The following is a 26,110-nucleotide window of genomic DNA, read 5'->3' on the forward strand; positions in this document are numbered from 1 at the left end:
ACTCAGCACCCAGTTGTCGTTGATGCGTTTACGCGAAACCCCGATATTTACCGTGATGTAACAAATCGGAAAGATATCAATTTTATTAATATATTTCACAATCTAATGTATACATTTGTCCGGTGAGATTATAGGTTAAATGCGCGTGGAATAATATGCGTTCGGATACGTTCGTTCGATTCTTCAAGGTCGACAACGTTCTAAAAAGCGCGGATAGAGGCATACCTCGCGTATATGGTACCGATTCAGGAGCCAGCATAGAAATCTTTCGAGTCCTAATCCGTATCCACCGTGAGGACAGCTTCCGTATTTTCGCTGAAAGTTGTACGTTCAATAAAACTTGGTTCGCATCGCAATTTAAACGATGGCGGATCGTAGAGACTCACCTGATCCGTGTACCAATAATATGGCTTCGGATCGATGTTTTCGCGAGCATAGCCTGCCATTAATTCGTCGTGGTCCCAAACACGCATCGAACCGCCAACAATTTCACCGACGTTCGGTAAGAGCACGTCTACCGATTCTGTGAGGCGCTCGTCATCCGCGCAACGTTGCATATAAAATGACTTTATTTCTGCAGGAAATCTACAGAGCATTATCGGTTCGTTGATCGCGTCGGTCATTTTCCTTTCCGGCATTTCGGGTATATCCTGGAGAATATTCGAAGAAGAAAATTAAATGTTCGCGACTCTTGTTCGATCTCGTGTAAGCATAAACGCGTATAAAATAGCAAATCGAGCGGAATCTGTTAGAATTTCGTATAGTTTTTTAATCGTTCTTGCAAGAATATCGTTTCTGCGTCTTTTGATAAAAGTTTTTTCGGCCCGAATCTAATATCCGAACATAGAATGATTTCGGTAGATATCAACCCAACGATATATTCGAACGCCGTCGAAAATCATCCTATGCTGGAACATTAGAGAGAGAGAGAGAAACTGACCCTTTTTCTTGAAATTAAAAAAAGTAATCGATCGATACCTCTCCAAATTCATAAAATGTTCCGTCTTCTTTGGTAATGTCGTTCTTCCGAAGATATTCGATCGCCTCGGAATAATTCATCCTTTTGAAAGGCTTCTTCGGTACTTGAAAATCTGGATTTAATTCCTTCACCAAGTGTCCAAGAGGTGATTTTAAAACGCGATCCACCACGTCGCATATTAGATCTTCCAAACGATCGAGCATTTCTTCGAACGTGATGAACGCACATTCTGCCTCTATATGCGTGTATCTAAAATGTACGAATTTTGCTTTGAAACGAATTCTGCATCCGAAGATTTTTTTCTCGTTAATACTATAATTCTGTGCATTTACTCTGCCAAATGTCTCCTGGTCCTGGATTGTTCGGCCCTGTAAGACTGGGCGATACAATAAACATCGCCCATCGCGGGGATACAAGTCTCGAGGTATAGTTGGGAACTTTGAGTTAGAAATGCTTCTTCCCTAGCGATAAATATTTATACGATAAAGTTATATTTATATTCGATACCCTCCGAAGATGAAGATATGGAAGAAAACCGACGCGCAATATTTCTTCTGTATTTACCCAAAATAATCTAATTTAAACAGCGTAGATCCACCTTCCACTTGCGTCTGTACCAACGTTGGTGGTGTAACCTCGTAATATCCTCTATCGTGGTAATGATCTCTGAATGTCTGTATCAAAATGGACCTCATCATCAGTATACGAGACGTCTGAAACAAACGAATTAACGATTACGTTAAAATACATGATTCCGATTCTGCCGAAAATTACCGACTATACGAATTCTTGTACATTTTCACCGCGTATCATGATGTGTCTATTATCCAGTTGAACATCCGGATGAGCCTCCTCGTTTAAAATAGAATCCGCGCCACCGGCAGGAGATGCGCCAATTAATTTCCAATGGTCTACGTGTAATTCGTGTCCGTTCGGAGCCTGGAAATCGAGATTTAGAAAATTTTCATCAGCGTACGCCGAGACGCGTTACGTTGCTGGATGCTGGCGATATTTATAGTACATTTTTGCCTTCCGGCACGGTTTCGAGAATTCCATATACTTCGACGGATGCTTCTGTAGATAACGTCAACGCCTCGTACGTCTGACATAAGATATCGTTGATTACGCACTGCAGGAATCCAGTTCCGTCTCTCAATGTAACGAACATCAAAGCCTTGCCTGTAACGTATACCGATGTAAGTAGAAAATAATAAATTACAATGTAATATCGTACCTTGACGTCTAAGTCTGTGCACCCATCCGAAAAGTTTTACACGCCGACCCCTATACTCTATGCCGTTTTTAATTTTTATAAGTTTAGCGGGTTCCAAAGTATCGTCCTGCTTAATTACAATCATTTTAGCCTCTTCCAAGTTCTTCAACCTCTTTTCCTCGTCCTCTAGCAACTTCTTTTGCTTATCTTCGTTCTTATATTGTTCTCTCGACCATATTTTTTGTACTTTCTTTAACTGAGATTTCGAAACTAGATCATATTTTTCGGTATTGTCTTTAGAGTCCTGATAAATTGGAGGAAATGGTTCTTTTCCCGCGTATCGCATTGCGTTCAATACTGTTTTGAAAGGATTACATTTTGAACCATCGCCTGTTTCATCGTTTCCATTCTTCTGAGATGTGTAAATAGCATCTGTAACAGAGATTAATAATACGTCTGTAATAGTTCTTTCGATGTGACAATGATAAACATTAAAAAAACTAAATTTTAATTCATGACGTGTTAAAATAGTTCATGTTATAAGAACTTACCCGGCGACGAATCTATGTCTTCCTTTCCGGACATTTTCCGTTTTATTATACAGTTTCAGCTGATTATCCTTTCTGAAATTCTAGAGTACACCTAAATTAGGTTTAAAATAATATATATAACCTATATTTGCACGTTGCTCGCAATTTTAGCTTGATCTTTTCTGATGCAACGTTGCTGATACGCCTGACGTGTCCGTAATCAATACCTGTACACATATACGCATACGTGCATATGTAGTTTCCTATCAGAATTGCTAACCTCGTATGTGTACATTCGTATATATATATACGTACGATAAAACTTAACCACTGACAGTAAATAGATTGTATGTATATCTGCAGTCGATAATATCTTCGTATGGGTTTACTATATGTAAGTTTATAACCGAACATCAAAGGTCAAATTAACGATATACAAGGTCAAATTGTGTTACGGTGAGTGTACATATATCGTATGCGTGCGGTTTTATACATTTGCAAGAGAGAGAACTCAGTACTCTCGGTACTCTCAGATGCCTGATTTTTTACGATTTTTACGATTTTATTCGAGGAAAGTAAGAATGGGAAAATTAACCGTCACAAGTGGGATTGGATGATGCCATTGGATTTCATTGGCAATTTATTGGAATCATCCAATCCCATTCATGAGGTCTCTTCTCCGCCACTTGGATCACAATGATAAGTCACGATTAGTGACTAATCGCGCCATCTCTAGTACGTATTGTACACCGCGCATACCAGCACTGTTGTACGTAGATTGTATGTAGTTTCAAGTTCCAAGTTCCAACGGCAATTGAACGGCTCCATTGGCAACTGCGAGCCGCTTCACTAGCCTAACTTCAACTATACACCGGTACATCCTGACGTTCCTGACTCCGGCTCCGACTTCTGACCCTGCTTCAAACTGCTCCTCGATCCTGAATTGCATGGAATATGGCATGGCTTGAGGCTGCAATTTGCTAAGCAGTCGAGTATGGAGACCGGAATTGCTGTAAAAAAATGGTTAGTAAGTACAAGTACTCGACACTCCCATTTCTTCGTACGATAACACGAATTGATTACGTATTATGTGATCTGAATTTTTCAGAAATATTTCTGAATTGATGCGTATGTAAGCATAATAAATCGTAAGAAGGAAAGCGTTAACTTTGTTGTCGAGTTGGTGAGTTGATAAAGAAGGGTTAGTTGAAGAGCTGTGATTTTGTCGCAGAGCGACGAGCTTGTCAATTCGAATAAATAGTGAAAAATGCCGAGGAAAAAAGCATACAGCGGCAAAGCAAAAAGGCTGCAATTACAAGCTAAGAAACAACGTCAGAATCCAACCATGTTTCGTACGTATAATATTGTAATAATGATAACAGTGATAATAAATGCCACGTGTTTTCGACCGGAATATTTATTACATTTAATCGCTTATAATTTGTTGTTTTATATATACTTAGCCGATGTTCGCAACAAGGCCAAAGAAGAGACATCGAGTACCGCCGACGATCGCGAAGCTAATTTCACAGAAAGGATTAACAAACAATTGAAAGACTGCAATTCCCATAAAAAGTCGTACGCTTTATTATTTTTCCGAGAGACTAAAGAGGAACTGTTCAAACAAAAGGAAGAAGCTAGAAGCACGATCGAACCTTTATCCTTGAAGGAACAAGAAGTTTCTGATAACTATTTTCCACCGGGATTAGATATGCCCAAAAGACCGCCATGGGATTTCAATGTGTCGAAAGAACAGTTAGAATTAAGAGAGCAAAAATATTTTACCGTAAGCAATCGTAATCTTTATTTAAGTTTATTATCGTATATCTTTCGAATCGGCTAATAACTTGTTGGCTTTAGGAGTATGCGAAAGGCATGGAAAAATTGTGTGCTAACAGTTACTTTGAATTGAACATAGAAACGTGGAGACAGTTGTGGAGGGTTCTAGAAATGTCCGACATTTTGTTGATCGTCGTCGATATCAGATACCCTGCCCTAATGTTTCCCCCCTACTTGTATCATCACGTGACGCACGAGCTGAAAAAAGATATGATTCTAGTAATGAACAAAATCGATTTAGCTCCCCCGGCCTTGGTAGTGGCGTGGCAACATTACCTTCACGCCGCATACCCGAAATTACACATTTTAATGTTCACATCTTATCCGACTTATAATTTACGTGGTAACACAAACGAGACGGAAGGAATAAAAAAAAGACGTAGAAGAGGAAAATTAAAAATGGCTGCGGAAGGGGCCCAAACGTTATTAAATACTTGCAAAGAAATCGTGAAAGACAGAGTGGACCTGAGTTCGTGGGACGAGAAAATTCAGGAGGAAATGCAAATGGAATTTGATTTGGACGACGTCGACCACAAAGATAGCGTTGTCATCGAAAAAGAAGACACGAGTTACGTCGAACACGAACGGTACAAAAACGGAGTGTTGACCGTCGGTTGTATCGGCATGCCGAACGTTGGAAAATCATCGCTGATGAATGCGCTGATGGGTAAATAGAAACTTACGTATATCCGTATAATTATAAAATGAAAATGTTAGAAAAGCTTGAATCGGACGTATGTTGTACAGGAAAGAAAGTTGTAAGCGTATCGCGCACTCCTGGACACACGAAACACTTTCAAACTATATTCCTGACAAAAACGGTTTGCCTCTGCGATTGCCCGGGATTGGTATTCCCGTCCACGGTCCCGAGACGTGTACAGATTCTGATTGGGTCTTTCCCAATCGCGCAAGCCAGGCAACCGTACTCGTCGGTGAAGTTTTTAGCAGAGAAGATAGATTTACCAAAGTTGTTGAAAATTCAGCACCCGGACGGCGACGACACTTGGTCCGCGATGGACATTTGCGACGGTTGGGCTATTAAACGAAATTTCATGACCGCGCGAACCGCTAGACCGGATACTTATAGAGCGGCCAACTCCTTATTGAGAATGGCGTTGGAAGGGAAAATTTGCGTTTACGTTTATCCACCGGGTTGGCAGGACGACAAGGGTAACGCGGATACTATCGCGCAACAACGAAGCGACAAGAGAAACGGTTCTTTTATCCGAATAAATTCGTACTTGCAGAAAAGTGGGAGAATCATCCAGGCGCCGAGTTGGTCAAATGGATTCAAGCTAGAAACAAGGAAGGAGATCTTGGCAACGAAGGAAAGGTGCTTTCGTCGTCCGAGGACGAAGACGAGGAGGAAGAAAACGCGGACGAATGCTCGGGCATTTCGAAAGGCGAAGAAGAATACGAAGCGAACGATCAGGATGCAGACGACACGTCGAGCGACGAATCGGAAACACCGGCGTGCACGGTTAATAAATTTCAATCGCTTTCGGTAGATTTATGAACTAGGAAGGATCAAAACGAGAGATAACGATACATACGACGTTTTCTATATCGTTTATTTTAAATTATATACGCTGTGTGTCGAGCTACACGTTTACAACGAAGTAGACTGTACATATTGTAATATTTTGATGCGGTAAGCACCGTCGACTAATTTCCAACTTTCTAAACAACGTACGTTGCGATCATTTACGCGAAGACTTTGTTCCTCGCAGCTATTTTATCGGTTCCCGCTATACGAGAATAACGTGTATGGAATAAAAGAGGGAATGATATATATATATATATATATAAAGAAAAAACATATGCACTTTTAATTCTCTCGTTTAAGACGATATGGAAAACTAATAATATCCGTCGAACAATGTAAACTACCAATAGATATTTTGTTATACCGTATTAGTAAGCGAAAAATAAAAATCTTGAAGCCTAGGAATTTGGTAAGAAAGGATGTTGTTACGCGTCTAAAATACAGTTTCGATCCTCCTCATTCATTCGATAGAAAATGTTCCGTGGCTATGTTGCTCGCTCGTTTTTACGCGATAGATCGTCGTCCAACGTTTATGTATGGTTTTTCAAAAAATAGTCCGTTTAATTTGTTAAAATCTAGACGTTGAGAGAAAAAACTGCGTCTCGCATTCAACGTCTCTACGCACAAAAAATGATGTTTTTGCATACTTCGCTAAAACGTTCTTTCTTATACTTTGAAAGTTTTACATCGTATTCCGATTATTTATCGATCGTAACAATTTATTTTGCAAGGAAGCTATCGAGCGCTCGCGAAGTTGCTTTCGCATCTAATAAATAATAAAATAATAAAAAATACCAATCGGATTTAAACAACGAAAGATTTTCAATCGTAAAAATCGATCGATAAAATCTGCGATCGTATTACATATATGGAATAAACTTGGATCACCTACGTCTGCCGCATTTGGCGACAGTCGCGCCTCTTGCGGCGATATTAGAAGCTTCGATCGGGGTCTGTACAGCGCCAATTAGTAAATGGCGAAAAGCTGAAACCGAACGGTGGCGCCTCTCGCGGCGAAATTTCGAAGCACATTTTGGCTAGAAGTTTCACCGTTTCGTCGCTTACCAATTGACGCCGTACGGACCTTGAACGGAGCTTCCGAATTTCGCCGCGAGAGGCGACACCGTCGCTCGAACAGCAACTGACTTTTGCCGGATTCGACATCGTACACTCGTAGCTAACGAGCAATCGTCCGCTTCGCACGTTTGCGGCAACAAATAGAATTACATGGAATCAGCAGGAAACGTATACCGAAAATTTTCGCTCGAATACTTTTATACGTCGGAATATTCCTTCGGGCTCTCGATTACCGTATCTCGTGGTCGCATTATCTGTTTCGAGCACGCGAGTTCCGATCGTTGGGCTATAATTACGACGATCTTTGCTATAGACGCGATCGATGAAATCGTCCGCATCGGCTGCAAGGAACGGGAATCGAATAATAAAACCGTCTCGTCTTTGACAACGTCGATCGATCGAAACCATACGGGGCATCGACGTTCCTAAATTTCGTCGATCGTTTCATTGTTCCAGCTGGAGCGACGATGGCGTCTCGAGCTCGCGCGTCGATAAATCGTCGATCGTCGATCGTCTCTTGTATCGCGGCGTAGATTTCATCGAACGGAAAGCATCGACCGTTCGACGCGACGCGATATCATCTCCGCGACGCGATATCGCCGCGACAGCGAAATATTTGTTTCGCGCGCGGCTTCGAACGGCTCGACGTCCCCGAGGAAGAGCGTCGAAGCACGCGCGGTCACGGACAGGGGAAAACGAACTCTTCCAGGAGATGGTACCTACCGGACAAAGTGTGGCCGCACCTCGATGACACTGTAAACACTCGGCCGGTGTTTCCAGCAATTACCAGGTAAACCGCGCGCGGGGCGTTGTTTGCCACGGAAGAAACGTGTTGCAACAGCAGAAAGAAGCGGCGTACGAGGTTGCTCGGTCTCCGAGCCTCGAGAGGACCGGGGCGGCGATACACGGGGGCCACCGGCCACTCGAGTTACGCGGCGAGAAAGGATTTTCAAGGGCGTGAGCTTGCAGATTTCTCGAGCCTGGACGAACGCGCCGCGGCCAATCGTTTCGGCGTTTCGACGGTCCTCCCTTTGATGCTCGCCGACCGTGTTCGTTTCAAGCGCGACGAGCGCGAACCCGAAAATTTCCTGCCGCTGGAACGCAACGATCGGCTCGCGATCGGCTTCCTCGAGGACCACCGTACGGCCGGTACGGCTGTGCGCGTATCGGGAAATCGTTGCTCGATCGTTTCCTCCTTCGCGACGAGCGCGCGCGGAACCGCTCGATCGTCGAACGTCGCAACGTTTCACGGATGCCCTTGTACGGTGCGAGTCGCGGTAACCGCGTCTACGGCGAGCAGAAACATTTGTCGCGACGTCGACTTCGACGTCGTTGTCTCAAGGGACAATGCGGACACGCGGGCTACGAAACAAATTGAAAAGAAGCGCGTAGGTTACGCTCGACCGCGACCGCGACCGCGACGCGCGACACCTTCTCGCCTCGCAGCCGTTTCGAGAAACCGCCGGATGGAGAGTCCTTCTTCGGTCGATTCGTCGGTGGTTTCGCGGGCGAAAAAATGTTTTCGACCACACGCAATATCGTGCCCGTGTTTGCTGAGGAAACAAACCGTCGGGTCGCGCCGCGCCTCGCCGCAGCGTAGTCGAAATAGAAATCGCGCGTGCTGCGAATCGTAATTCCTCCCGAGCCGCCTTTGAAAGCGAGACCCGCCTTTTCGCGTTTATTGTTCCGGATCCCGGATCCCGGATCCCGGCGAGTCCTTTCAGGGGAGTCGGCTGGCACAATGGCGGTGCACGGCCCGGCGTTCGGGGACGATCGCGTCGTGGAAAACAGGGCGCGAAGAGAAACGATCGAATCGTCGCGATTCCACGGTCGGACTCTCGCGATCGCACCTTCCGCGAACGATCGACAACGGGTGTCGGTCCGGTCGATGGAAAACGCGTTCCCGACTCGAACGTTGTTCCAGGCGCGCGAGCCGCGCGACGCGTCCCGTTGCACCGTCGCGATCGCCGCACACCGATTCGTCTTAAAACGCAGCGACGGAATTGCTCCGCTGCGAGAAAATTTGTTCGTCGGGCGCGCGGCGCAGCGGGCGGAGTCGTCGGCGAGAGAATCGTTTCCCTTTCCCGCGCCGCGTAAGAATGTCCTTGTAATAACACGTCGGTCCGCCGAGGTCACGAAAGCAGTGCGCTCGTAAATAAACGAAGAGACCGCGCGGCGGCGGTTTACTCAAAACAGTTTGTCCGGCGCGCGCGGTGGCGTATCGGTCAGGCATTCGGTCGGACAATATTATTTTACGGCGACCGACGGCCGGTGGTCCTCCGAAACGTTCCTTCGGATCCGACCGACGGATCTCGGATCGTCGCGTCGCGTCTCGTCGCGTCTCGTCGCAACGCGAACGATCTCGTCGAATGAAACGTTCGCCTCTTCGCCGACTTCTCCTTTGGAAAATTCTGCTCCTCTTTTTCCTTCCCTTCTCCGTCGCGGTACGACGTAATCTCGCGAGCGCCGACGGAAGAAATCTTGGTGAATCGACGGGTGGATCTTGTCGGTCGACGAGAATCGGGTGTCCGATTTCGTTCGAACCGCGTCCATCGGCGGTTTTCGGGGATACGATCGACTCGGGCTCCGCTCTCTTCCGAGAAAAGGTCGCGACTCGATTCCCCCGGCGGATAGGACGGCGGACCGTAACGGTCCGACCCGACGACGAACTCTTCTTAAAAGGGTAAATCCGTCGATCGAGGCGTTTAATTAAATTTCGATGTCGCCCGTTATCGCGACGGGCTCCGATCAGAATTTACTAGAACCACGGCGATAAAGTTCGCGCCGACTTTCCCCGCGCTCGTGGCCTCGTCGAACGGAGTCTCGCCGTGTCCGGTGTTCCCCGCGTCCGGCGCGTCCCGGACTTCTCGGACCCTTCGCTCTCGACGAAACTTTCGACTTCGATCGTTCGTCGTCTCCGAGATCCGCGAATCGCGCGCGATCGCGCGCGATCGCCCGGCAACGACGAAACGTTCCATAGAACGTCGAACGGTGCGCGAATCGACGAGAATTTACGATTCGTTACGAACGCTACGAAGGCGTTCGCGCCGCGAAATTCGTTCGAATCGGACGATCGAGGAAACGAGTTTCCGCGAAATTTTCCGCGAAATTGTCCGCGAAAAGCGTCGAGGTCGTCGGCGGCGTCGTTGTCCGTTCCGAAACGGAACGCGATCGACGCGACACCGCCTGTCCCGGCGTCGATGTCTCCGATTTGTTCGCGGTAACTCGGCCAACCGTGCGCCAACGGGAGATAAGCGGCGGATCGTAAATTCGCGGGGACGTATCTTTTACGATCGTTTCGATCCTCTTCCCTCCTCCCGTTCTCGATACCGAATTAGAATTTTACGACGCGTCGATCGAACGAACGATATTTACCGGGGCACGCGGGGTAATCGCGCGCTCGCGTTTTTAGGAATTCTAGTCTCGGTCTTTCGTCGTTCCACGGCTTTACTTTACCGAGTGACCCCGCGGTGCGATCTCTCTCTCTCTCCTCTCTCTTTCGATCCGCCGACGGATCTTGTTCGTTATCGGTGATACCCGAGACGATCTCGCTGCCGCGATTCCACCGATCCGAATACGTACGCGCGCGCGCAACGTTAAACGCCGACCCGGGAAGCGCGACCGCCGTAGACATCCAAGGTCGAACGTGGCTGGGAGAAGCGACCGTCGCGGGTATAGAACCGAACGGGAACCGCGAATCGGCCGCGGACCACCTCGCTATCGCGGGGCTTTCCTCGACGATCGCCGCATCGCGGCGTTACCGACGAACTCGAACCACTGTTTCGCGCGCAAGAAGGCGTTCGTCTCGTCCCTCGGTCGCGGGCAAGCTCGCGATCGTCGGTCGCTTTTCGGTCGGTTCCCGGTAGCACGGTTCGATGGCTTTCTTTGCGTCGCGAGGAGCGCTTCTCGTCCTTTGCGCGTTGTTCGGCGTCGAAACGGGCCGATGCGTCCTCTTTACGCGACGCTGGCTTCGAAATCTCCGGATCGACCGAAGCTGGCAACGGTTTAAACGGTTTAAACGGATCGGGCGGAGGATCCACGGGAGCCGATCGAGTTTCTTCGAACGAGCAGGTACGCGGCGCGCACGGATCGTCCCGAGGAGAAACACGGAAATCGCAAATTCGTCCGCGCCGCCAACGTCGACCGACGCCTGAAATAGTTTTCGACGGCGGTAAAGTTCGATACGCTCGCGGCGGCGCGCGGCTCGCCGACTCGCCGGCTACCGATCCCCGTGCATCTCGATCGTTCGACCCCGATAGCGCGCTTTCCGACGATGCGCGACGATGGCGCGGCAGGCGCGCAGGTGCGCTCGGGACTCGGGGCAAGGGACGATCATCGCTCGTTCGGGCCCGCGTGGGCGAAGGCTGGAAGATTCGTTGCCAGGTGTTCGCCTCCCGTCCTCGTGGATCGACGAACGGACGCGATCGTTCGCTGCTCGCCGCGGAGGATCGAGCATTCGTTCGTTTCGCTAAATTATGCTTCGACCGATCGGTTCGTCGAGTGGGCCGGGACGCGCGCGAGCCGTTCGTAAATAGTTGGACGAGAAAATGGAATTTTCGGCTACCGTTGCGCGATCTCGAACAGCTTCTTCTTCTTCTTCTTCTTCCCTTTCACCTTCTTCTTCCGCTTCTCCTTCTCCTTCTCCTTCTCCTTCTTAGACCGGTTACATCGTCGACGCTGTCCCGTACCTAACGAAAAACTCGCTTTACCACGGTAAACGAGATCGTGCGACGATATTCCCATGCGTTTCCGAACGCGAACGGTGTTCGGATAACGGCCGATTCTCCGGGTACGACGAATCGTACTCGACGAACCGTTAACGCCGCTGATATTACCACCGGCGACGAGTTTATGCCCGACAACGGCGGTGTCAGCACAAGAGGTCCTCGATCACGTTCGAGTGAAGGAACGTCGCGCGTCGGTGTGCGCAACGTCGTCTTCGCTCCGTCGATCTCGACGAGCTCCGGGAACGGGAACGGGAACGAGAACGGGAACGGGAACGAGAATGGGAACGTTCCTCGATCCTCCACGTGACCGATCTCACGCGTACGCGTTCGATAAACGCATCCGACCTCCGGCCGCGTTTTTCTCTCGGACGCGTCGTCGCCTCGCGGCAGTATGCCGCGCGGTTCGAAGATTCGATCCGTAGAAAATTTCTTCCCGATCGGACAACGGTTGAACGCGCGCGCGACCGCGATCGGCGCGTGAAGTATTTGTACGGCGAATCGGTGGAAATCGGAATTCTTCGCCCTCGTTGCTTTCTCGACGGCCGCCGGCCGGGCTGGGGCACGGCGCGAAGCATGGTACGGCTGCGACGACGATGCGCCGACTACCGACGCAACTAACGCGAGAGAAAAAGGTTTTACGGTCGAGACGCGGCCACCGCGGCGGCATCGGATAAACTTATGGGGACGCACGTTCGGCCTCGTGGGAGCTCGAAATCGGTAGCCGATCCCACGGCTCGTCTTCGCACCTTTGTACCCCCGCCCGAGGGGATTTATCCCGTAGAAATCCACTTTGTCAAAGCGTCGTGCCACCGTCGCGCCGCGCCGCGCCCGGTGCTTTCTTTCGGCCTTCGGCCCGCCGCGTCGCGGCCGGGGCCGAGCCGGGGACTTCTTTCTTCTTCGCGATCCGACAGGTTACGGGCTATGCCGCGCCATAGATTATCGAAACGAATAGAAACGGTGAGCTATAATACCTTATCGCGGATACCTTCCGTCGCGAGATACGATTTAATGCCGCGAGAGCGTCGATACTCCTTTACGAGGACGAGTCCTTTCGTTCGGCTGCGAATCCGTTGGCTAACGCGTTCGGTGTTCCTGCATTCGATACCGTTCGATCCTCCTCGGCGTACAGGGACAGGTTACATTCGCGAGATCCGCGACGGATCTTGCTAAAATACGTTCGATTTTTATTCGATCGCCGGCATCTGGGAGATCGATTCGCTTCGCTGGCGGATCGAAGTTCGGTTCGGATGCTCGAGTTAAAATAGCGCGAGAGATTCGGTTCGTCCGAACGACGCACGGATATACGGATACCGCGGATCTCGATCGCGTCCTTCGGTCGTTCGGGCCGACGCGAAACGATGCTCGAAAAACGATCGCGCCGACGATAAATTCGAAATATTATCAAGCTTTCTGGCTGCGAACGATTTTTGCCCGCGCCGCGAGCCGTAAATGTGCGCGGCTCTATGTAAATTAGTCCCAGAAAATAACAAGCGATCCAGTTTGCTTTCGCGACTGTACGCCGAGCGCGATAAAAGCGAGGCGGGGTAGTTTTATCGGTTTTCGGAGCCAGTTTCCAGCGTCGTCCGGCCGCGAATTCCTGCGGTACGGCGATTCGTCGAAAAATAGTCGGACGAGATCTACCCGTCGAATCCGGTCGACGATTCCCAGCAACGTCGCTCGGGAATCCGCGGTCTCGTTCTCGGGTCCGACTCCGATCGGATCGTCGCGGGATACGAACGCCTCCGCGTCGTCGTAGACGGTTCCGGGATTGCTCGATCGCGTTCGTCCACGGATCCGCGGAAAACGATTCGCCGGGCGCGTGCTCGACCCGAGAAGTTTATCGGAGTATCTGGGTGCGCGAGACACGGGTCACGGGTCCGACCTCTCTTCCTAGGGTCTAGCGGATACCGGATACGGGATACGGGATACGGAGGACGGACGAGTAGGCGCGACGGATACACCGAGCAGAACACGTCCGACGCTCTAAACGTCCGTTCCGGATTCGTGTAAACAATTATTCGTCCGGCGGATCCGATTTGCTCCGTTTTGCTCGGTTTTCCTTCGTTTCGCTTCGGTCAGCGATTGGCCCGGCCCGTTGCCAGCCGCTTCCGGCCTGCCCGGGGAACCGAGACTTCCAGATTCGCGATCTTATTTTTACGGCCGAACGCTCGGCGTCTCTCGCTTCCTCGGGACCCTTTAAGCGCCGCGATAAATGGTAAATGGTAAATGGTAAATGGTAAGCTGCGTCCGCTCGCGGCGACGATTTGTTTTCCCGCGAGCCGAGAGCCGAGAGCCGAGAGCACGCGGAAGAGGAAGCGAGACGATTCTCGAGCGTGCGAGCACGCGAGCGAACGAGCATGCGGTTTTCGGCGGCCGTAAAATCTCCGTTCGCGCGTTTACCGCCTCGACGAGGATAGACAGCCGTACAACATTTTTGCGGGCTGTCGCGATCGGTGATACGGGTCGTCGAATCCGTCGTACGCTCTCGCGAGCCGTTCCGCGCGTTCCCGCACGGTATTCGTACTCGAACGCGATTTACCGATGCACGGCGATGCGAAAAATTCCCTGGTCGGGTTGCGCGAGCGTCGAGCGCTAAGAATATCGGAACCGGCACGCGAGAAGCCCTGAAATACGATCGTTTGACGCGTTAAAAACAAGAATCGATGCTTCTCGGTATTTACGCGTCCCGTCGTCCCATCGCCCCGTCGTCCCGTGCGAGGTCTTCCGAAACGCGGCAAAGGGATTGCGGGGGTAACGAGTTACCGGAACAAGCCACCGGCGATAAATCAGAATCATTAGGGAATTGGCCGCGCCTTTCACGATTCCTGGTCGCTTCTCGTACCGGCCCCGAGATTTACGTCCCCATAAAAATCTGTATCGTTCCGCGGCGACCGGCTACCTCCGCTTTCGACCGCGACCGTGAACGCGGCTCCGACTCCGGCTCGGGACCGGGATCGGGACCCCGTTCGAACGCGCATAATGCGAATTACGAAGACCAATCGGAGAGATACGTCTTCTTCTCGCGCGGCGCGGTCCCCTGAAAGAGCCGGCGGTAACCGATTTTATCGTCGATCCTCTCGACGGACGTCGAGCGGAGAGGATTTTTGACGCGTCGAATTTGCGCGCCCAACGTTTACGATCGCCACGGCTTCGGCTTCGGCTTCGGCTTCGCGTTCGCGCAAATAACCGAACGATTCTCTTCCACCGTGGACCACGATCGCGTTGCGGTTTCGACGGAAATTGAAGCTCGAAATGGAGTCGTGGAACCGCGCATTGTCACCGAGGTAATTGCGTTCGTCGTTGAAACAGATCCTGGAAGTCTTTCGTTTTCTCTTACCGAACGTAATACCTCGTGGCTCGATGGAACCGTTTATTACGTTGCGGACATTGCGGACACTCGCGTCGCGTCGCACGGCGAACTCGAACGCGAACGCGGTTCTAGCCGAGCAGAAAACACCGTATAGATTTAGCAAAAAGTCCGTCGTTCCGCGAGGTAGAACCCGATGGCGGACGGCTCGGTCGGACGTCCACGAACCGCGAGGATTTTACGCGCCGGCCGTGGCTGGAACGTCGTCTTCCGGACGCGCGGAAACCTGCCGGCAAGGTTTACTCGCGATCGACGCGGATCGGTCGATCGATCGATCGCGGCGTCGCCGCGTCGCGCCGGGTAGCGGCTGGTCGTCCTCGCTCGGACGCGACCGGCAACCGACGGCGCGGTAATACCGAAACGTACGATCGAGACGAACCGTCGCTCGTTCGAACGAAACCAACGAAGCCGACGAGTTACGGCTTCGACGGAATTTACCGAGGACGCGCGAAGCTTGCTCTCGATCGGACAGCACCGAAATTCGTTGCGCGAAAGCGTTCGACGAAAAGTGGCGACGAGTAAGCCGCGAGGAATTCGCGTTTCGGAACTCGGAACTCTAAACTTCGAACTCCGACGGAAGAGCGCAAAACGTCCCGTCCGCGTTGCCGCGTCTGCTTTCGTCCGACACGCTTTCGATGCTCCGCCGTCGAACCGGACACGCGACGATAACACGTAATACGATGATATACAATGATACGTAACGATAACAACGATGCGTAGATTCTGCTAGGTACACGGTATCGAATACCTTGAGTCGGGCCGCGCGAACTCGTTGAAACGATCGATAAAATCGTGCTGTATCTCGACGAAGGTATCCGAGAGACACGGCGCGAAACGTCGACGTCGACTGGTCCGAAGAACGCGAAGCGACAGTTTGATTCGGGGTAACGCGACGCGACGATCGGGACCTGGAGCAGCGAACTGGCGCCGCGCCGCGCCGTGGGCTGTTTAATTTTAGGGCATTACGCGTGCAGGCGGCAGCCTGGTCGAGGCTAAAGGGTTCCCCGAGTCGGTATTTGTCGAGATATTATCGTGAAAAAGGAAAGGGGAGAAGCCCTGGGTAACAAGGGGGGCGTGACTCTTCCTCGGAGCCTCGGAGCCTCGCAGTCGGGGTTCCGAGATGCCTCCGACACCGTTTCGCGAATCAGCCTCGTCCCTCGGCATCGTCTCGGTTCTCGATGGAGCCGACCGTTCGCGTTTAATAAACTAAAAGCTATATTTTTAGAGGAGAAACGTTACGTTCGACGAACGATTTGTCGCGGCGACGACTACGGAAACGACGAGTCGTTTTTCAACGGAGCGCTGTAATCGTAACTGTAACTACAGGTTCGGAAAAAAAAAACTTATTCGACGATTTCGATCGCCGGACGTTTTCTTTCTCCGCCAAGCCGAGCGCCGCGACTACGATAGTTGCATATATTTCTTAATCGCGAGCGAAACCTTCCATTTGTTCGGGTCCGATCGTTTCCGATTCGAATTCGCGGTCGGGCAACGGCGGAAGTTGCGACGCGACGCTCGCGGTCTTCCGCGACGACCCCGGTGCGCTCGCGTAATTCTTAGTCGCGGTCGGCGATAATCGACGAAGCCGCTACCTCGGCCGTTCGGTCGCGCGTCGAAGGTCCGACTTCGACTACCGGAGCAGCGGTGCTCGAATTGCTCGTCGTTTTTGCCGGGAACGGCCGCCGACGGCACGCGCAACCGGCGCGCCGGGTGGTTCGCGCGCGGCGATCGTTGCGCCGGTCCCGTTTCGGAGCCGCGCCGGTCGATCGACGGAAGGCGTTCCACGAGATAGCGGCGATACGATAAACTAATACTTCTAAACGGCGGCTAATTCGATCGGCCGAATAACAGAGTTCGAAAGAAACGCGCGATTAAATTACCAAATTACACGTCGGATCTCGTGTCGTCGATAAACGAATTAATAGCTCGCGGTAAAGCGTACGATAATCGTTGAGACGAGGCGAGATTGTAAAACCGTGTAATACGCGCACGTTCGAGTAACGCCAACGCATCAATATTTTACGAACGTAACTCGTAAACTGTTCTATCGACGAGAACGATCGCGGTATCGAGCGCGACCGCGTTCGTCTCGTTGGGCGTAGGACGTTGATGGAGCACGGAACGTCGAAGGAAAATCGATATCAGCCTTTCCCACGGAATAATTTGTACCCGTTCGTTGGCGCGGCGGATTTCCCTCGCGGTCGCCGGTCGATACCGATACCGATATCGAAACGACTAATTTCGAGCAAGCAGCGCGTGCGCGTAACGATTCTACTTCCCCGAGAATATCGATATCAAGAGACGCGCCGCTGAAAGTTTCGCGCGCTCGCAATTAGTAGCCGGAGCACGTACGAGATATAAGTTCGATATCGCGTTCGCGCGCGGAATCACCGGATTATTATCGACTCGGAGCGATCGAGGCGCGAAGCGTGCCCGCCGCTCCGTGCGTCGAATTTATAATGGTTCGCCATCTCGCGGCCGTGCTCCTCGCGACGGACGAGATTCGCGGATCGCGCCTTCGACCCGTTTCTTTTCACGGCAGCAATCGTAATCGAGAACGTCGCCTGCCTCGCGATTCGACGCGTTGCCGTGTGCAAAACGGACGGCGCGATTCGACGGTAATCTCGCTTTAAACCAAACCTTTGTCAACCTTCTCCGTCTCCGTCTCCGTCTCCGTCTCCGGCTCCAAGCTGCAACTTTGAAATCGCGTACAGATGTATTTCTAAGTTCGAGATACGACCGTATACGATCGTATATCCGGAGGTGTCGAGTCCCTGCGTTCGCTGTCGGATTACGAAGGGTCGAATCTATAAATTTTCAAGACGAACGTTCGACGATCCGAATCGTCGAGTCCGAACCGTCGACGTTTCGATGGAACGTTCGCGCCTGGGTTCGTAGGTGGCAAGCTTCGAAAGACGAATAAATTTCCACGAGTCTGTACAGTGGACGCGGTTGGTTTCGAATACGCGCGACGAGAACGTTTACGGCGCGTTAGGATTTGCTCGGCGAGAAGGATGTACCGTCGACGGTGTATTACGCGTAACGCGCAACACCGTCGATCCTCCGACCCGGCGGCGGTTGTAGAACGCCGCTTCGAATCGGCTAAAACGATAATCTCGCGCGATAAATTCAACCGAATCGATCGTTAAGAGCTTTATCTAGGAAAGATCGACCGGATCGAGCGCTACTCCGACGGAAGCCTAATCCCGATGCGAGTCTCGCGCCGGCTGAAAGTCTCCGATTTCTCGGTTTATACCGGCGTTAAATCTTCCACCGGATAACACGGTGTTTGCGACTCGGTACTCGGGGACACCGTGAACGAATGAAATTTACAGGTAGCGTAAATTCTAGGGTGGACGCGTCCGTTCTCGGAACAAGACCGCGTAATCGAAGCGGTTGGGTCAGCGATCGGGAGAACCGAGGTGCCGAAACGAGTCTTGAACGAGTTCGAAAGATGAGATAAGGACTCTGTAATACGCTCGGCGAGACGAATCGCGTCGCGTTCAAATGGTGGAGAGGCCTCGGAGGTTCGCCGCATTTTACGGCTCGTTTCGTTGCTCTTCATCGTCCGATCCTCGCAACGACGTTCCATCGTCGAGTCTCGACTACCGGTCGTCGCTCGGACACCCGGGATTTCCGAAAGTTATTCGCGGCTTCCGCTCGATCGCGCGCGTTATGCCCGTCGGCGAAGAAAAACGAAGTCGGCGCGCCGCGAAGCTCCGGAATCCGAGGACCGAGAACGGTGGACGCGCGGTCGTCGATCGTGGATCTTCGATGGCTATCGTCGCGAAGCTACCGTCGAGAATGCGAACCGTTCTTCGAGAGACGGTCTTCTCGAGAACGGAGATCGCGCGGTCGCGTACAAAATTTCGCCGCGATCCGAAGTAATCGCGATAACATTTTTGTCGAGATTATATTCGGGTCTCTTTCGTCGGTCGTCGGACGTCGGACGTCGAACGTCGGACGACCGGTATCGCCGCGACCGCGCGCATCGAACCCCGCGATCGGTTCCAAGATCGAGATAAGCGGCTCGCGAAGAAATAAGTAGTTTAAGCCTGTTCGCGTGGCCGGAGATTGGTCCGGTCTGGCGTCGCTTCGCGCCGAGAGGTGGGGATGTTTTATGCACGGAGCCCGCGTCGCGCATCGTTTCAGGTGGATCTCGAACAGAACCCGTCGAACTCTGGTTCCGTGCGAGGGATCGGGCTTACGGCCGACCGCGAAACGATATTTCGCGAGCAACCTCGATTTCGAATCGATCGTCTCGAAATCGAAACCGTCCATTTCGTAATACAGTGCAACGATTCCGTGACGCAGATCGTTCGAAATTGGTGGAAAATCTGTGTCGGTGTCGCGTTCCAAGGTGCCGCATACTTTTTTCCACGGTACCTCCGCAGCGGCGCTTCGGCGACTGCTTTGGACGCGGTTTCGCGTTCCAAAAATACTATTTCGTTTCGTCGAACCGAACGTCGAAAGTTCGGAGACGAAAGCAAAACGCGGTCGCGTTCCTAAATATCGTTCGACGAATTCGCCGCGCGTCTCTCGGGCGATATCGAGTATTCGAATCGACTCGGCCGGTCGCTCGCGCGGCCAGGACCTCGACGTTCGAATACTCGAGATTCGAGAAGAAGCGTTCGACCCGGCTTTGGGGAAAGATACGCGGAGGCGGAGGACCGTGGAACGCGCGTTGCGGAAAGTACGAGCGAACTTTCCCAAAACGCGAGGGATCGCGCGACGATCTCCGGTATCGGGGATGTTGCGTGGAAACGGCCTGGTGGGGGAACCGTCGAGGGAGAGTGGGGGCGTGCGTTACGCAGGAATTAGGGTTCCGCGCGGTGGCGAGGAGCCGGCACTCCGGCACGTCGAGAATCGGCCGGCGGCAGCAGCGCGAGCACGGTGGCGAGCAAGGCGACGAGCACGAGCACACGAGCACGAGAGTACGCACGGTTCCGCCGCTACGGAGAAGCCTAGCCGCTCTCGGTCGGAGCAGTCCGCGGCGATTTTGGGCCCTCACGGTGTTCCCGGATGGCCATGCGTCGCCTCGACGATCCAGTCGACGCCAGGCCGAAACAGACAGCCGTCGAGTTCGCGGGAATCGCCAGCCACCGTCGGAGTCCTCGAAGCGGAAGCGAAATCATCGAACTCCTCGACGACAGTACCCTCTCGGAGAAGAAAGCGGAACGGCGAAGCCGCCGCCGCGCGACTCGCCTTCGGACAGTGTGCGCGGGACGTCGAAAGGATCGCCTCGGAATCGTCGATCGATCGGACGATCGATAGAGGGGTCGCGTTCGTCGGAGAGGACGGATTTGGCGAGTCCGTCGAGGTTCTAGCGCGACGCGCGTCCCATTCGCAGTCGCGGTCGCGGTCGCAGTCGCAGTCGCCTCGCACGCACGCACCTAAACTCGTCCGTACTCGCGTACGGTCCACCTATCGCTCCGCGACCACGGCTCGACCGAGTCAGTGTTACTCTTGATTTCCGCGCGAGCGCCAGCTCCGGCCCAGCCGGGACGATACCACCGATCCGCCGCGTCTCGAACGATCGACGTCGACGTCTTCGGGACAGGGATTCGTCTCGCTCGTGGATCCGCTTCGCCAGCACCGCCCCAGTTCGCGACAAGGACTCCGGCCGAGGACCTCCGAGATCCGAGGATTCTCGCGAAGCTGCCGCGACGCGGCTGTCTCGTCGTCGAGGAGGTTCGATCGATCTGTGTTTTCGGACGGCCGCGAGTGAATCTCTTCGCGTGAACTTTAACGCGCCGAGTAGACATATATATACATATATACGAGATAAACCGTTATCGAGGCGAGTGTGTATCGCGATCTGTATCGATCCGATAAACGTAATTCTCCAGATGTGTTAACGATCCGACAAGGAACGCCGAAGTAGCTCGGCGCGCTTCTTCGTTTTCCTCTTCGTAGTTTCCACGAGCTTTCGTTATCGCGGACACGTGCGTCGCCTTGAACAATTGGAAACCGCGCGTTATTTTCCACGGAGCGCGAGGTGTGTCGGCGACCGTTTCTCTCGGTCCGCCGCGCCGTCGCGGTGCCGTCGCGAGGAGAACGAGAACATCGATTTGGAATGTTCGCGTGGACGACGGAAATCGCGAGTCGCGGGTGGCGATTTCTCGAAGAAGCGAGCGAAAAGGTTTCGTCGCGACGCCAGCATCGACGCCCGTTCGCCGACGGAAGGCGCAACCTCTCGTTGTCGGAACGAGCGAAGCCGAGCAGCTACCCGAACGGGAACCGCGCGCCCGTTACATAACTCGAGGGTCCGATTATTCGAGGGCGGTGCGCGAAGACGCGGCCGCGCCGCCAATTCGCGATCCTCTCGATCCGGACGCCGGGAAAAGGATTTCGATAAATTTCGCAACTTACGAGCGTTTCGTCGGCGAGATTCGAATAAACGACGCGGAAAAAGAGGAAAGAAGCTCGTTACGGGTTCTGGGATCCGACGGATTCTCGAAACCGGGCCGCGAGGACCAAAGGGGACCGGTCGTCCCGCCGCGACTCGCTCGGTGGCCGCCGAGCGAACGCGTAAAACGATCGACGTTATCGGCGTTGCGCACCTCGCGGATAACGCCGCGAGGAGAGGACCGAACGAGAGAGAGAGAGAGAGAGAGAGAATCGTCGTCGATCCCGAACGTCGAAAATTACCGCCGCCTCTCTTGCCGGGAAATTCCACCGGCGCCCGGGGGTGGTGGAACGGCCGGTACGCGCCGGGACAAGGACCGTCGGAAGGAAGCGGACGTTGCGCGCGTAGCACCGACGTCTCGGGGCGTCATACTCGTCTCGGCAGTAATGCGCGCAAATTATGCGGTTCCACGGAGCAATGGCCAGTGAGCAGCGGGCACCGGTCGCGCGTTCACGCTCGCGGATAGTCCGGCGTCCACCGATCTTCCTGTCCCGCCCCCCTCGCTCCTCCTCTTCCCCTTCGTATTCTTTGGACGGTTCGCCACGCCGCGCTTTCTCGGCCCTCTCTCCCCGCTCGCCGTTCCTAGGCCAGACGCCGGCCGTCCCGTTCCCTCTCTCGCGGCGCCGTTAAAGAAACGATATCCCGTCCGTTCCGAACACACCGCGCGCTTTCGGCGTCGTTTATTCGTGTAATTCGCTCGGCGTCCATGCGCGCGCTCCGCGCGCAGTTTCGTTCTACGCGACGCGTCGTGCCGTGCCTCGCCTCGTCTCGCGACGCGCGAATCGCGACTCTCGTCCTGCGGCCGGGCAAGGTGCGAACCGCTGCGAACGCCCCCTCCCGCGCTCTTCGCCGCCTTCCGCGAACACGTCCTGTCGCGCTCGCGGTCGTGAACGACATCTTTCGACGAACTTCCGAGGAACCGGATTCGCCCGGCTCCCTCCGTCTCGCCTGCTCGCTGCACGCTGCTCGCGATCGGAGGGCGAGGAACGATTCGCGACCTGCGAGACAGCTCCGCCGATAGCGTTTCGGGGAGAGCGAGAATGACAAACTCGATCACCCCGCGCGGTGTTTCGAGCAAGTGGGCGAGACCGATCCCGTTTCATCCGGTGCAGACGTCGAGCTAGACGGGCCCCGGAGCTTTCGGATGTTTTCTACGACGGACGCGACCGCAGCGACGCGTCCGTTCCGCCGATCGTCGGAGATACGAGATACGCGCGCGACGCTGTCGTCGCATTCACGGTCACCGGTGAAAATAGGCGGGTACCGTTAGTCCGGGTTCGGTTCGCCTAGTTTGTCTCGAAAAGTGGACAGGCGTGCGTCGCGAGTGCAATTCCTTGGGATTTCGAGGACCGTGAGCGCGCGCGCGCGCGACTGCTCTCGGAAGCGCAGGGTACGCGTTACGAGATCGAACGGCCTATCGGGCGCCGTCGTCGAAACCGACGACTCGACGCACGCTCGGGGTGGACCTTGGAGATCGCAACCGTTGGTTCGGTCTTTGTTTATGGAATTTGAAAAACATCGGCCGCGGTGCTCGACGCGCGTCGATGAAAATTGTGAAAATTGTTCAGTGACGGAAGACCTCCCGCATCGTTGTGTCAAGGATAACTCGCGCGATCTTCGCTTACCAAACTCTCTACGAATGCTACCCGCCGAACTTCGTACGACGCTCGTTTTGGTAAGTACCCGACACGCTGTCGCATCCTTTTTTCGTACGATGGAAAACGTCCCTTGGAAATAGGAGAATTCGGTCGGCGACTCGCCGTCGGTTCTCGTCGATTCGATCGGAACGGTCGATAGATTCGAACGTAAATACGCGACGCTTCCGTCGTACGTGTACTTTCGAAAACAGAATATTCGTTTGCTGTTCGCGACGACGCGTTCGCGTCGCGACGCCGACTCCGAGACGAGGGATCGCGTTCGATGTAGGAGGCGTCGAGCCGAAACAGTCGATACGCGTTTCCTGTCTCTGTTCGTACGGTGAAAAGAACATGTTACGAGTAAAAATTGTTGCAGCGATCGACGAACGAGACGATCGTATTATCTATAAAACTTCCGGTCTCGTCGATTCGATCGTGGACGAGCAATATTTTTCGTCGATCGCGAATCGCGTCTCGCGTCTCGCGTCTCGATAAGCACGAACGAGTTCGAACAGGTTCGTTTGTACGCGCGGACCCGAAATCAAAATTTTGGCCACGCCGCGAATGCTCGACGGACGTCCCCGTTCGTTGACTCCGATTCGGAAATTTCGCCGAATTTCCGTTTCGCTCGATCGCGTCGCCGTGCCCGTAAATAATATCGATTTATGCCGTCCGTACAAAATTTCGCGAAATGTACGTATAAAATACGAAACGCGAGCGCACGACTTCGGATCGGTTTTTACTTCGCTCCTGTATTCTGTTCTACGTTCTACGTCGTCGCGATCTCGATGACTCGGCGTTCGGACTTCCGGTTTGAATTATTTAAGCCTTTAACCGATTCTGCTTCCGACAAGAAATTGGTACAGGTTTTAATAATGCATGCGCGCGCGTATCTGGTTCGGCGAACGGTCTCGAAATATTGACCGTACAATGGGTCAGATATTTACGAACTTCGAATTAAGAACCACGAACGCGTGTCGTTGCTCGCTGCCGATCGAATATCTCCGCAGGATCGCGAACGTTTCTTCGTTATCCGACGAATGTGCGCGCGCGCATAATCTTTCCGACCGTGCTTGTACCGATCGATGTGAATCTACAAGAAAGTTTGATCGCAAAAAATATTTTGTACATTCTGTACGATAAAAGATGTATATTTGCAAACACGAGGTCACGTTCGATTCGGATCGTTCGTTAACGTCGATCCGAAGAGACTGAAATATTTGCAGGAAAAATACGTACGATGGAAAACGTGAAATGCGAAAAATCCCACCTAAAAGCGATGAGCAAAAAGATGGCAAATTTTCGATCGACTTTGCACAAGTTTGTACTCTCTCTCGGGCTTACCATTGTCCGGTACCAAGTTTGCCGGATCATCGTCCATAAATTTTCCAGCAAGGTTAGCATTTCCCTCGACTATCCGCAAAGCGACGAGTATCCTTTCGCGCGACGCTCGCGCGTCGCTTCGTCGATTAAACGTTATTACTCTACTTGCGATGCCGCCACGCGGCGATATTACCATGAATTACCATATACGATAAGAGCGACGTTGGCAGTCCGCGAGTACTTTAAACGTATCCAAAGGTATTCGATCGTTGCGTGCCGCGTTGCGAAATCGTCTCGCGCGGAGCACGCGCGACGAGACCGCGACTCGCGCGGGGGCCCCCGTTCGACGCGCTACGATTTAGCCACGAGCGGAATTCGATGGAACAAATTCCTGAATACGCGCGTTCGACGGCGATCTCGGAACCAGATCGACACGGTCCGCGCACCGACGAACTTGGACGAACAACGAGTACCGCGTTTATCGAGAGATAACTCCCGGTTCGAATATCATTCCGCGCGAACGTATTTTACGAACGAGAACTTTGCGCGTCGAAACGAGGCACGGCTTTTCGTCTATCGCGTACAGTTTCTTTGCGTTCGAAATTCTATACGAAACGATTTCAACGTTGTTTCAAGATTCATTCGATCCCGACACCGGCCGGAGCTGGAGCACGATCGAGTCCGGAATATGCGTCGACGTTTTAAAAGTCGTGGATATATTTGCAAGACTTTCCATGCCGATCCGTAGAAGAGCGAACATCGACCAACTTTTGTTGGAAACATTTTTTTTGCCAGATGATCGGAGACGTCTGGAAAATCGTGGTATGTTTTGAAATTCGATAGGAGCGTTCAGCGACGCGGACGAGCGCGCTTGCCGCATCGCCGCTCGACTCGACTCGGCTCGACTCGACTCGACTCGACTCGATTGCCAGCGCTCGCCCAAGCGTCGAAATACGTGCACCTATTTGTTCAAATTATTCTACACGCGAAGGTTGCAAGAGATTGCATCGAAACTCGATATTCTCTTCTGGGCTATTGTTCAAACTTTGGTACAAAAATGGTCCCCGATGCTTGCATTCTTTACGGTAACGAGTTCGATTCTCCTCCTCCGGGTTACATTCGACGCTCGTTTTCAACGGTACTTGTATTAAACGCGGATGGTAACGTCGCGATCGATCGAAACGCCTCGATTAACGATTAACGATCGAAGAACGAATCGTTCGTTCGTTCGATCGGTGATGCTCGGTCGAAATTCTTCGGCACGGAGCTCTCAATAATCGCGACGGACGGTACGCTGAACGGTGAAGAGAAACGATCGGCGATATTTGGTCGAGCTGTATCTTGTTGGCGCGTCCAGCGACGCGCGAGGGGCGAACGAACGATTCGTCGGAGAGTTCGGTACACGCGCGGAGAGAACGCACGCGCGCAGAGTCCGATGATCGCGATCGTTCGTCGATATCGTT

General features: G+C 52.7%; 3 protein-coding genes across 5 annotated transcripts in view; 2 read left to right on the forward strand and 1 right to left on the reverse strand.

Moving 5' to 3' along the window:
• Positions 1 to 76: 76 nt before the first annotated feature.
• AsnRS (asparagine--tRNA ligase) lies at positions 77 to 3,125 on the reverse strand. Its single transcript, XM_033473259.2, has 9 exons — positions 2,744 to 3,125; positions 2,214 to 2,624; positions 2,001 to 2,158; positions 1,775 to 1,918; positions 1,544 to 1,692; positions 1,312 to 1,440; positions 979 to 1,228; positions 387 to 650; positions 77 to 315 (listed from the first exon to the last, which is right to left on the reverse strand). Exons 1-9 carry the CDS (start codon positions 2,775 to 2,777, stop codon positions 184 to 186), a joined length of 1,671 nt encoding a protein of 556 aa, XP_033329150.2. The 5' UTR covers positions 2,778 to 3,125; the 3' UTR covers positions 77 to 183.
• Positions 3,126 to 3,520: 395 nt separating this feature from the next.
• Ns4 (Nucleostemin 4) lies at positions 3,521 to 6,508 on the forward strand. The gene is made up of 6 exons (XM_033473258.2): positions 3,521 to 3,745; positions 3,831 to 4,074; positions 4,186 to 4,508; positions 4,583 to 5,228; positions 5,309 to 5,731; positions 5,809 to 6,508. Exons 2-6 carry the CDS (start codon positions 3,990 to 3,992, stop codon positions 6,075 to 6,077), a joined length of 1,746 nt encoding a protein of 581 aa, XP_033329149.2. The 5' UTR covers positions 3,521 to 3,745; positions 3,831 to 3,989; the 3' UTR covers positions 6,078 to 6,508.
• A 13,563-nt stretch (positions 6,509 to 20,071) lies between these two features.
• LOC117221916 (uncharacterized) overlaps positions 20,072 to 26,110 on the forward strand; it is a 75,596-nt gene continuing 69,557 nt past the window's right edge. Inside the window, exon 1 of one of the 3 annotated variants that reach the window (XM_033473237.2) lies at positions 20,072 to 23,362. In XM_033473237.2, the coding sequence (XP_033329128.2) occupies positions 23,189 to 23,362 (174 nt within the window). In that variant the 5' untranslated portion in view covers positions 20,072 to 23,188. The remainder of the gene's footprint in view (positions 23,363 to 26,110) is intronic. The other 2 variants (XM_033473235.2, XM_033473238.2) reach the window with 2 other exon arrangements.

The sequence above is a fragment of the Megalopta genalis genome, chromosome 4, assembly GCF_051020955.1.
Source record: "Megalopta genalis isolate 19385.01 chromosome 4, iyMegGena1_principal, whole genome shotgun sequence".
In the NCBI taxonomy this organism is placed as follows: domain Eukaryota; kingdom Metazoa; phylum Arthropoda; class Insecta; order Hymenoptera; family Halictidae; genus Megalopta; species Megalopta genalis.